Here is a 12,078-nt window from a genome sequence, read left to right on the forward strand (position 1 = left end):
CACAGGGATTATATTTGAGCATTTAGTCTTATGTTCCAATCTATCATCCTCCTCACACATCATTTTGAATAACACCAAAGGGAATATTATGTTGATTAAATGGCCAAGTAGCATTGAGCTCACCTTATTTATTATTTCCATACAACATAAAACGCTGTTGTGATTTTCTAAATGTTGATAAATATGTAACCTTGTCTTTTCCTAGGACTCTGCTGTCACAAGGCCAACCTCTCCATTGCCCGAGGAAGCCAGTGATCCATCTGAGGATCAGGCCTATCCACAGGAAGACAGCTAGAGAATATTAGAGTGGGTATTTCATCATTCTTGATTTATCTCCCAAACACTTCCCTTTGCATCCTTTGTATCCTGCTCTTTTCATCTCCCTGTAATTAGTCTCTCGCTTACTTTGTTAGCCATAATTCAACAGTCTTCTTTTTTCTTTCTTTTGACTCTTTTGCTTTTCATTTGGACCTTACTAGTCCATAATATATCTTCTCGCTTTCATTTCACAAAGAAAGTCACAATGTCGCTCTCTAACGATCATATTTGTAATGACACCTAGTGTTAAGACTTCTCAAGGAAATGAGGCTGTGAAGGTCAAAAGACAAGCTTGAACGCGTAAAAATAATATGGGTGGCTATGAACAATTCAAATGGATTAAAAAAAACTTGACTTTTTTTTTTTTTAGCCTAGTTGTCATACTAGCTGGCCACATCGAGAACCTTTTGCGAGCGGACTGTGGCGATATCATCCAATCAACCTTTCAGCCAGCAAGTGACCTTTCATCTTGCCCCGAAAGTGCAGCGGGAGGCGACTGTGAGGACGACTTAAAGAGCTGTGATGATGTTGCTCACTAATAAATATTTTTTTTTTCAAGAGGAGCAGCGTCCTTAATGTTTGACCTTTAATCTGTGGACCGCCGTGCACCAGCAAAGACTGTGAGAAGATGGATGATGTTTTCATGGTGTCTCCATGTCAAGTCCATTTGCATGAGCAAACTTCATGTGGATTTAGCGGGCTCAGCTGTGGAAAAAAAACGGGGGTGTTTACAACTTTATTTTAGGTCTGAAACACATCTTTGTGTTATTTTATTAGTCAGACAGTTGTTAGATGGCATACAGCTCTTGACTGGTGACAACAAATCAGCAACAAAAAAAACCCATGAAGCATTAATCTACAAATCAATTTGCCAAACGTTTTATTATTTTTAAAAAAAATGGTCACAGCCTCTGTGCCATAAAATAGCGCTCTTGGATGCACCCCAGCCTTTGACATCTGGGTGTTTGTTTTTGCTTTTATGTTGCCATTTTTATTTTTTCTGGAAATGTCTTTGTTTATGTTTGCTTGGTGAAATATGAACTGTGAATCTGTGTTACATGCTCGATCAAACCGAGGCTTGCTTTACCTGTTTTGAAGGGTGTGGAAAATGGCACAAGTTTACAGGTCTCTTCTTTTAAATGTCACAGGCCCTTTTTTCTGGTAAACAGATGACTGATTCCTTCACACCTCTTTGTTGTTTTCATCTTCTGCTTTTTGGAAATATGTCCACCCCACTGGATGAAACCGCTGACAGATTTTTTTATTCATATCAATCAATAGAAATCACTACAAACTTCTAGAGTTACAATTTAAAACTGCACCCCTTGCTTGTGTAATCATTTAGAAAGAATGAAATAGTTCAAAAATATTTTGTAAATTTTATTTATGGATTTAAGAAATATGAAAAAGAGAGGGGATAAAAGAACTTTTGTACGTCTAATATCCCATACACTGTACCCGTGCCATTGTTAAGTCACAAATAAAATATAATGTGATTGCCAATTGCCTTTAGTGTACTTTTCTTTTCTCAGGTGGCTACATTGGTGTTTTTTTGTCTGAGTAAACAAAGAGTCATAGGATTGTGTCATTCAGTTAAGTGAGGCTAAACAAAGTTCAAAGGCCAATCGTGCAATCAATAATCAGTCACAGTATGTCCTATCTTACAAAGTAATGTTTTTTCCATCATTGCTTTTTTGAATCCACAGAGCATGATGTCTATTTGTGTCTGATTGATGAAATTGATAGATAGATAGAAAGTGTACAACGGAAATGTGGACCTACACACAAGGTGGGTTAAATTTTTCTATTTGGAAATGAGCCCATTATTCATGCAATGAAACATCTAACGTGACCACTCTGTGCTCGCAGGTGCTGAAAGTGTTGTGAACTGCTGCATTGTGCTCTAGCTCTGTATCTGTCTGGTGGCAAACACTGTGTTTACTTAGAGCTTGGCATTACCATCTCGCCGTCCCTTAACTGTCACAACATCCCATTATGTTTTCTTCATGTGGACTCTTTTTGCCCTGTTGTTTTCTCACATCCACGTTGAGCTTGTTGCTTTCAAGGTAAGATGCTTTCAAGTTGATGTGGCTGATGTGTGTATTTATTTCTTTGCTCACACTTGGGAAGCTACTCTATATAAAAATATATATTTTTTTGAAAGGCATATATCCATAAAGTCAAAGTCATTTTTATTGTCGATTTCTTCACGTTAAGACACACAAAGAGATCGAAATGACGTTTCCCACCGTCCCACGGTGACTAGACACATGACACAACACATACAAGCAAATAGCACAAAGAGTAAAAACGAATAGACAAGAGCGATGAATAAGTAATAAGCAAATAACCCAAATAAATGAACAATAAATAAATAAATAGATAAATAAGAGGAGCAAAATGGAGCAAGCGTGCATACAGCAGACAGCCAGAATATAGCGCAAAAGAACAGGACGTCATGCAGCCGAGGGTGGAGGGGCGAGAGAATTCAGGATCCTGACAGCTTGGAGTACGAAGCTGTCGGCGAGTCTGGTGGTGCGGGAGCGCAGGCATCTGTACCTCTTCCCAGAGGGCGGAAGATCAAACAAAGAGTGAGCGGGGTGACTCACATCACACACAATCGCCGGTGAGACGGGAGGTGTAAATGTCCTTCAGGGAGGGGAGCGGAGCCCCAATTATCTTACTGGCAGTGTTCACTATGCGCTGCAGAGCCTTCATGTTGTATTCAGTGCAGCCACCACCCCACACAGCGCTACAACTGGAGAGGACGCTCTCAATGGTGCCACGGTAGAATGTGGTCATGACGGCAGGAGGAGCACTTGCTCGCCTGAGTTTCCGCAGAAAGTACAAGTGGCGCTGAGCTTTCCTCGCCAGCGACGCAGCGTTGGTGGTCCAGGAGAGGTCCTCACTGATGTGCACCCAATCTGGTGCTGCTCACTCTCTCCACCACAGCACCGTCGATGGTCAGCGGCAGGTGTTGGGCATGACCCTTCCGGAAGTCAACAACAATCTCCTTGGTCTTGCTGACGTTCAGCAGGAGGTTGTTGTCCCTGCACCACGTGGCCAGAAGGTCGACCTCCGACCTGTATTGGGTCTCGTCGCCCCCGGTGATGAGACCCACCACGGTCGTGTCGTCGGCATATTTCAGCACGCAGTTTCACACAATGTACAAATATTTTTATGTCACAGTACAGTTGATGTCACGTCAGCCAGCAATGAGGATCCGAGAGGCCGCGACACTCGAGCAGTCTGTGACCAGGCACTGGTTCAACCTGTCAACTGTGTTCTGTCAGAATGGAGTCCATGGTCACGTTGTGACATTTGTCAGGGAAAAAGAGTAAGTACAAACATAACATGTCCAACTGCACTGCAACATACAGTCGACAATAAAGATAAAAGTGGTTTACATTGCCCACCGACACCAGATTTAGATCAATCCATCATTTAGATAATAGGTGTCAAATGCAAGGCCCGGGAGCCAGGTACGGCCCGACACATCACTCTATGCGGCCCGCGAAGATAAATTGTGCATCGACTTTATGCGTCAATACTAAATTAAAATTGTTGTTCACTTTTTAAAAAATAGGGATAATATTACTAGTAATTTTATTACCATTCATTTGTTTTAAATATTTTAACAGTTTGATTTTAGAACTAGTCATTCATCAGATTGTTGTGTCGTCATAATGGCCCGCCGAAGGTAACTACAATGACTACAATGCGGCCTGCGACAAAAATGTGTTTGACAGCCCTGATTTAGATCAACAAATATTGTTTTCTAGGGCTTCAACTCTGTCTCGCTACCTTTAGAGGAGGCCAGATTAAAAGCTTTGACATGACAAGATGAAAACAGCCCACTAATGCCATTTTGACTGTCATGAAACCCTGGAGCCCCCTTTAAGTGCTCTTCTGCCACCTCTGCTGAGGATTTTCCTGTCTAGCTGTTTCTCTCACTTCTCAGTACCGCTATGCCAAATTGAGCCAGCCATCACAGTTTGGAGGGGAGCCTTGCCATTTTCATGGCAGAGAGTGGGAATGCTGCGAAGTTCCAGCACGTTACACCTGTGACAACATTTCGCCGTGTGAAGGTTTCCTTTGCAGCCAAACAGGCAGGTCAATCTAAACATCTGCAAGTCGCTCTCTGAGCCACGTGATTTTTGTTTTGACCTCATTTTAGCTAGCAAACCATATTTGCTAGACACAACATACATCTATGAGTAGAACCATGTGAGTTCTCCCAGCCAATCAGCATTGAATAATAATGACATTAGTAGAAATAAATTTCTCTAGCACATAATATCGCATTAGGCTGGCTCGGTGGCGCACTGGTTAGCACGCCCGCCTCCCAGTTAGGAGGGTGCCGGTTTGATTCCACCTCCGACCCTCCTTGTGTGGAGTTTGCATGTTCTCCCCGTGCCTGCGTGGGTTTTCTCAGGGCACTCCGGTTTCCTACCACATCCCCAAAACATGTGTGGTAGGCCAATTGAGCACCTGAAATTTCCCCTAGGTGTGAGTATGCGTGCAAATGGTTGTTCGTCTCTGTGTGCCCTGCGATCGACTGGCAACCGGTTCAGGGTGTCCCCCGCCTACTGCCCGATGACTGCTGGGATAGGCTCCAGCACGGCCGCCACCCCTGTGGGGACAAGCGGTATAGAAATGGATGGATGGATGGATGGATGGATGGATGGATGGATGGATGGATGGATGGATGGATGGACAGACGGACGGACGGATAATATTGCATTATATGACAAACTACAAAATTAGAGTGATTAAGGTGTGGGTACTTTGAGAACTAAAATCACATTTTCACCACTAGTGGATATATAAAGTCAGCCTTACAGTTTGAGGTTTAAAAATATTGGATTAGGACCTCCTGGGTTTAGTTTGGACAGTGCTTATGTTGAATTTTGCACTTGAATAAAAATAAAATGAAAAAATAAACCTCTCCATTCGTGTGAATAGGCTAGGCCGCTAGGGTCAAGAATGGAGTGACTGCCAATGTCATAACATGCTCGCCCTGCAGGTCGCTGCATTCCAAGAACGCTGCAGTGCAACGGGGAGGATGACTGTGGTGACATGTCAGATGAAGTTGGATGTGCAGGGAGTCAGAAGCCCTGCAGATTTGATGCTGAGGAGTACTGGGGCATTGAAAACCTTGCCAAGGGGTCAGTACTCCTTCCAAGTATTGTATTTCTCAGGCAGATACTGTCAATCTTTTCTATATTTGTTTTATTTTGCCTTAGAATCAACATTTTGAACAGCAACCTGGAGGGAGTCGTTCTTGATAACAGATACTATGCTGGTAGTTGTTTGCCACACTATATCCAGGATGTTCGATTCAGGAAGCCTTACAACTTGCAGCAGTACACTCTGCAGGTAGGCCAAGCCAGCAATCGCTCACAATCAACTTTTTTTTGCCTATTGTTTTTGTACAACCATTATGTAGTTAGCTGCATTTTTTTGGTTGCATTTCAGTTTTTTATTTATAGCTATCCAATGCAGCACCCTAACGGAAACATTTCTTCACAGACAAAAGGCTCATACGATTTCACTCTGGATGCTTTTGACTCGTATTCTGACTACATGGATTATACCATTAAGGAGCGGATGACCCAAACGATTGTTTCCATTGGCTTTGGCATTCCAGGTATTTTTGAATTTGGCTACAATAACAACAAAGCCAAATACTCCAAGTTGGTCCAGAAGATTCGTCGAGCCTCCGGCAAAGTGAGACATCCTTATTGTAAAACCGCTTTAGTATTCTTGCAAGTAAATAATACAAATCCCAATCATCAGTCTTACAGCTTCATCAGGGCCAAAGCTGAGCTCGAGCTGGCCCAGTACACGCTCAAGTCAGACAACTTGATGCTGAGCACAGAGTTCCTGCAGCGTCTTCGCTCCCTGCCTCAGTCTTACGTTTATGGCGAATACAGGCAGATCTACAGAGACTACGGTACACACTACATCACAGAGGCTGCCCTCGGAGGGGATTACGAACACACCATCATCCTGGACAAAGAAAAGCTAGAGAAAACCGGTAATGGGGGCCAGTGTTCACCATAAATTATCATTTGCTCAAAAATATGGAGCAAAAAAAGTAAAACTCTCTCACAGTCTTTTTTTTTTTGCTCTAGATTATTCTTTGACAGACTACAAATCATGTACGCAGTCAGGACTTAAGGTTGGTGCCAACATATATGGCGTTTACGTGTCCGTGGGCTTTCAAGGTGGATCTTGTGATGGCCTCCTCAATGAAATGGGAGGTACGGTGGCATGCAAACACACACTGTACACTGTTTTTAGGAAGACTTTTAATTCAACTGTATTGTTCCAGAGGAGACCTCACATGGTAGCATGGTAGAGGACACGGTGGCGGTGGTAAGGGGCGGTAGCAGTGAATCCATCACCGCTTTGGTGTCCCAGAAGCTTCCCTCCCCACAACTCATGAGATTATGGGGCGAGGGAGTACGTTTCAATCCGGACTTCCTTCGCAGAACGGTAGAACACTCTTTTTATTTACGACTTATTTACAACTACTGGCGTGCATCTTCTCATGTTCATGAGCTACGATGTTAGCTTCCTTCTTCATCTCCGTTACAATTAGATGAAATAGATACTACGTGCTTTTACGCCCCTCCCAAAAATATCATGTCCAAGAAATTTGGAACTTTCTTCTGAAGTGAGTCAGCCTATATACTGTACATAAAATCTTGCATTTTCATTTCCACATTTGTTAATGGCAGTCCATATTTGTGCGTTGTAACTTTATTAACTTTACTCCGCTCGAGTTGTTAGCGGAATTGTCATGATCCCTGAAGGCAAAGCAGCTGTCCTGATCAGAGCCAAGTTTGGGAGTAAACAGCAAAAGACGCCAAATGGAAAGAGCTCCAAATGAAAACAGTCATGGTTCACTTGATGAAGCATTCCAGTTGTCCAATTCCAAGAGTCTGCATTTCCTAGACCCGACCTCTGTATGAGCTGATCACCTCAAGAGATTTCACCCATGACAGCATCTTGAAGAGAAATCTGAAACGGGCCTTGTTTGAGTACTTGGAAGAGGCCAGCTCATGTCGATGTGCTCCCTGCCGCAATAATGGAGTGGCTGTGCTCAGAGGTATCGTCTATTGAACTGCATGCAACTCAGTCCTATCCTATCAAGTCTAGACAATACATACAGTGGGTTTCACATCATCATTTTGGAGGTAATGCTAAAAATATATCATCTAATTCCCATTAGGGACCAGATGTGACTGTGTGTGTCCTGTTGGCTACAGTGGTCGCGGCTGTGAGGTCACACACAGACAAAAAGGTTCGCTCATACAATATTATTGTAGTATTGGTTCTCTTGAATGTGTTGACACATTCTGATGGATTTTGACAGATATTGCCATCGATGGCAGCTGGAGCTGCTGGGCTTCGTGGTCTTCCTGCAGCAGAAGAACAAAGACGAGGAGTCGCCAGTGTAACAACCCGGCGCCCAGCAAGGAAGGCCTGCCGTGCAGAGGCTTGCAGGAAGAATCCACTGAATGCTTTTAAAATTAAATCCGTTTCCCTCCTGTCTGTATGACCCTACAATTTAAATTTGAAATATAACAATTTCAAGATATTGATTTCTTTGACGTCTACAGTCGTCAATGGCATGAGTTGGAGAGGAAATAAAACAGAAGTCAAACTTTGCAATCGATTTGTAGAAGACTCACAATTACAAGTTACTTGAATCAACACAACTTTATTCACAATACATTTTGTACAGATTGTGCGATATGGAAATTATTCATTTTATTTGAGAATTTAACAGACTAGAGTCTAATATAGTGACTAGACTTACAATAACTCAATTGAACATGTTCAACAGCGCTCAGACTGAGAGGAGGAGCCTAGGCACATAGCTCCGCCTCCATCAGGTGCCGGCTTATTACAAACCCTAGTCCGCTGTTTCCTCCCTGATGTACAAGCAGACCAACCTCCCCAGCAGGACCACGACCCATCCATTCCAGTTCCTGTTTCTAAAATTCATTATTATTATTTAAAAAAAAAATACCAGAAGAACAACATTATAATAGGTTTTGAATAATTCTGAGTAAAATAATGCAAAATACTGCTTCTTATTGTTTTACCGGTTCGGTGAGTGTCCTCACAGGCCTCTCCTTGGTAGCCGGGTTTACAGATGCAGCTGCACGATGTATCAGTGAGCACAGGTATACCATTATGCCTGCAGGGGGCGCAACGACAAGAGCTGAACTGCTCCTCATACTCATCCAGTCCCCTCTGGAGGTTGCTCAGTCTGGCTCCAAATTGATTAGATGCTGTGCTGAGGCGCACAAGCTCATAGATTGGCATGATCTGGCACAATTGCAGAGAGAGATTAAGCAGACGATTCATTCAACCAAGTGAAGCTTTTTTTTATTATTTTTTTTATAAGATCCGCAAAAAATGTTTCTATACATACAGTGATGCAAATTAGCACAGCAGCAGTATGTTTCAAAACTTACATATTTAGGGGAAGTATTGCAAAAGCTCGGGCCCTTACCTCATGTTCAATGACGGTCGGGTTGTATTTCAGGCTTGCCCCCCACTTGCGATAGGTTTCCGAATCCCTGATGACCAACAAGCCACTGCTGGTGTCTGTGTATCCCCCCTTCACCAGCGCGAGGACGTCCTTAATTACAGCGGAACCCTTGTCTGTCACTTTAACCAAAAGTATAAATGGGAACAAAAAATAGTGCATTGATTTTTTTTTTTTTTTATGACAAAACTCAATATCTTTTTTTTTTACAATCATCAGGTGGTTCAGTTAAATGAGACAAAAATGTAGGTCATATGAATTGCAAGGTATCATAATCACACACTTTTATTTTTTATTACACATTGCCCCTTGTATTCTAAGTATGTTTTATTTATCGACAGTCCCGTTGCATTCAACCTCTGATGTTTGTCGAGGATTGGCTTTTCCAATCCCCAATGCTTCACTCACCATGTAAGAAGGGTCCACCTTTTTTACACAATTTTCCCCCCACACTGAGTTTTGCCTGTCCAGTATTTCCGACTGTCATGCTCAAGCCAAGCGAGGCACCAATGCATGAACCAGTCTGTTTCCATTCAAGTTCTGCAAAGGGATACATCATGATGAAAAAAGAGATATGGTGAAATAGTTTCCGGCAAAATGTGTAAACAAGAAGGCCCACCCTACTTGATTCAACCATGGCTGTTTTGTTGACCACCACCACATATTCCATGGTTCCTCCCATCACTCCCTCGGTGACATAGTGGGTGCCATATATGTTGAAGAAGCGCGAATACATGCCAAAGTCATATTGCTCGGGGAGTTCCATCAATGACAGGTAGAAATCCTCGTGGAGCATCAGCTCATTACTTCTCATCTTGAAGTGACCTGTTTCCACTTTGGACAAAAGCCTGATGAAGCCAAGGTCCTGGCAACAAAAATTAATCAATTAAAATTAATTAAAAATTACAATTCATTAAAAGTTAAAAATAATTTTAAAAAATTGATTAAAAATTATTTAATGTGTTATTTTATAAATTGATATTTGTGAATGTCGGTGAAATATAAAGCACTGGCTATTACGGTACCTGGCTTTTATACTGTGATATATTCCTCAGAAATTCATACTCCCTACTTCCACTCAGTCCCACTTCCACATAATAGATGCCGACCGAGACGCCCGCATTGAAGGATCTCATCGTTTTCCTTGCCTTTAACAGGCTCACCACGTTATTGTAATATTCCTGAGTGCCCTCTGATGTAGCCTCTGCCTACAAAAGATAAACTTGCATTACCAAATATCGGCCGAGTCCATCTGGCAAGCTGCACTTCAGAATAAATCACAGTACCACAAAGCGGTAGACGTGGTAGTTGTAAGGTTTTCTGTAGTTTTTCTCATCTTCATTGTAGTGTAGGTTCTCACAGAATGTGTCATAGGTGAATTTTCTCCACTCGCCGTTATACACATAATTGCATTCTCCTCCAAAATACTTGGGGTCCAGTACATGATTCACAAATTCTCCAGTCAAGGCGTTGTAGCTGAAACCATTTAAGATACAAACGTGGGTTCATTTTGGAAGATAGCATGTTATTATCATTTCTCTGTCATTACATACGGCCAAAATAAAAAGTTGACAGTATGATGAAGCAATATCTGTTTACAAGTCTTGAAACCTCCTCATCCAATTCGACCAGTGGAAAACAACGGATTTGAAATGACTGCCCAAAAAAATCATTATGCTGTGTACACTTCAGCGTTTTTCAAAAGATTAACATCTTCGTTTGAAATAACTTGGCTGTGGTCTGTAAACAAATTGTAGTAAACAGACTTAAAGACTGACGCAGATTTTATTTCTATTTTCCATTTTTTCAACAGTAAAAATGATGGTTTGATAAGCATCTTAATTGCCTTGTTTCATTTACTTTCTAGAAAGAATGTTTACCCTTGAGTGCCACGCTCAGCACCAGGAATGGTGAGGAGGGTGGAGCACTTGTCATTCCTCCGGTTGAACACTTGACAATCCTCTTCATCTGAAAAATCATCACAGTCTGCCTCTCCGTTACAGCGAAGGGATTGGCTGATACAGCGCCCTGCAGTGTACAATCAAAGATTAGGTTTCATTTGTCTCGCAATAAAATAAAGACTCTCATAATTATTAGACATTGCTTGTGTTTCTGTTGTCTGTTGCCATTGATAGAATTTACCAGTTGATAGAATTTACCAGTTTCTTTACAGGTGAAGCTCTCCCCACAGTAATCTGGTACCAAACACGGTGCAGTTGTTGTTGGACATGCTAGCGTGTCCCACAGCGTCTCCAAGCAAGGCACGCCACCAAATTGGGATGGCTTCTCCAGATATCGGAAACGGAACTTGGACAAATCAAGTTAAGGAGGAATTAAAGAGGTTGTTCGGATTGAGCGACGTAAAATCTTTTTTGTGTTCACTTTAAAGATGTCAACAAACAGGATATCAGTAAATCTGTCATTCCACATTTCAAAACTGTTCAGTTGATTACGAGAGCATGAGTCATTATTCCTTTTAGACTTCTTTGGCCTTTGTCCTAACTGACAAGAAACTGCAAGTAATTTTTAAGCAAACGGACAGAAAAGTTACAGAAAAGTTACAGAAAAGTCGAACAGCAGCACAGTAAAATATTATTTGTACCTTTTTGTCTGTGCAAGAGTTACACAATGTCCATGTTGACCAGGGCCCCAGTTTGCAGTTGACAGGTATTGGCCTGTTTAAAGCTCTTACCCGCCTAGCAGGTGGGGGTGAGGGAATCTCATTTCCATTAGCAATTAGCATGCGCAGACTTCAATAAAATTTCAAGAGAAAATTGCTGTACCTGTTCTGTGTTGACATCTGTCGCCTGCTGTAAGCGTTTGTATTAATGCTGAAACTGATTGAAAGATGCAGCGTGTAGAAATATAGGAGTAAATTAATAACACTGCCCATTCTGACAGCATTGGGTTAATGTTGAAGCTGAAAATGGAATATCACAGAACTGTTGTCCTAATGGGGGTCATCTTACCAATGCAATCCTGACCAAACACAGGTGAATCATTGATAAAGAGTAAACAAAAGCTCTTACAACAGTTGGGAAAGTTTAATAATCTCTTATCAACCACAAAACCCGTAATGATCTATCTTTTTTTTCAGAAACTCCGTTGTTTTTGTGACAAATCTGGAGTTATCTGGATATTTTAGTAAAGTTAAAAAACATTTTCCATTAAAAAAAAGTGCCTAAAAAGAT

General features: G+C 41.8%; 3 protein-coding genes across 12 annotated transcripts in view; 2 read left to right on the top strand and 1 right to left on the bottom strand.

The window, feature by feature from the left end:
• The window catches only part of dab1b (DAB adaptor protein 1b), a 39,378-nt gene extending 37,587 nt beyond the window's left edge, over window positions 1-1,791 (top strand). For all 8 annotated transcript variants that reach the window (XM_085929498.1, XM_085929500.1, XM_085929499.1 and 5 more), the window contains 2 exons: window positions 206-306; window positions 689-1,791. In XM_085929498.1, the coding sequence (XP_085785624.1) occupies window positions 206-295 (90 nt within the window). In that variant the 3' untranslated portion in view covers window positions 296-306; window positions 689-1,791. The remainder of the gene's footprint in view (window positions 1-205; window positions 307-688) is intronic.
• A 174-nt stretch (window positions 1,792-1,965) lies between these two features.
• Window positions 1,966-8,005, top strand: c8b (complement component 8, beta polypeptide). 3 transcript variants are annotated; one of them, XM_085929489.1, is made up of 13 exons: window positions 1,966-2,107; window positions 2,188-2,384; window positions 3,271-3,655; window positions 4,280-4,427; window positions 5,345-5,486; window positions 5,565-5,697; window positions 5,851-6,048; window positions 6,118-6,358; window positions 6,456-6,584; window positions 6,656-6,819; window positions 7,282-7,435; window positions 7,559-7,630; window positions 7,703-8,005. In XM_085929489.1, the coding sequence occupies exons 2-13, from the start codon at window positions 2,314-2,316 to the stop codon at window positions 7,855-7,857; spliced, it is 1,992 nt and encodes a 663-aa protein (XP_085785615.1). In that variant the 5' UTR covers window positions 1,966-2,107; window positions 2,188-2,313; the 3' UTR covers window positions 7,858-8,005. The 3 variants fall into 3 exon arrangements, with proteins under 3 accessions (XP_085785615.1, XP_085785617.1, XP_085785616.1); XM_085929491.1 differs by having other exon boundaries at window positions 3,508-3,655; XM_085929490.1 differs by lacking the exon at window positions 1,966-2,107 and having other exon boundaries at window positions 2,255-3,655.
• Window positions 8,006-8,034: 29 nt separating this feature from the next.
• c8a (complement component 8, alpha polypeptide) lies at window positions 8,035-11,869 on the bottom strand. The gene is made up of 11 exons (XM_085929492.1): window positions 11,671-11,869; window positions 11,490-11,583; window positions 11,047-11,194; window positions 10,768-10,915; window positions 10,174-10,363; window positions 9,913-10,095; window positions 9,512-9,752; window positions 9,296-9,427; window positions 8,852-9,009; window positions 8,439-8,664; window positions 8,035-8,327 (listed from the first exon to the last, which is right to left on the bottom strand). Exons 1-11 carry the CDS (start codon window positions 11,778-11,780, stop codon window positions 8,170-8,172), a joined length of 1,788 nt encoding a protein of 595 aa, XP_085785618.1. The 5' UTR covers window positions 11,781-11,869; the 3' UTR covers window positions 8,035-8,169.
• Window positions 11,870-12,078: the final 209 nt, after the last annotated feature.

This window comes from Syngnathus leptorhynchus, chromosome 14 (genome assembly GCF_054491065.1).
Source record: "Syngnathus leptorhynchus isolate UIUO chromosome 14, UIUO_Slep, whole genome shotgun sequence".
NCBI lineage: Eukaryota > Metazoa > Chordata > Actinopteri > Syngnathiformes > Syngnathidae > Syngnathus > Syngnathus leptorhynchus.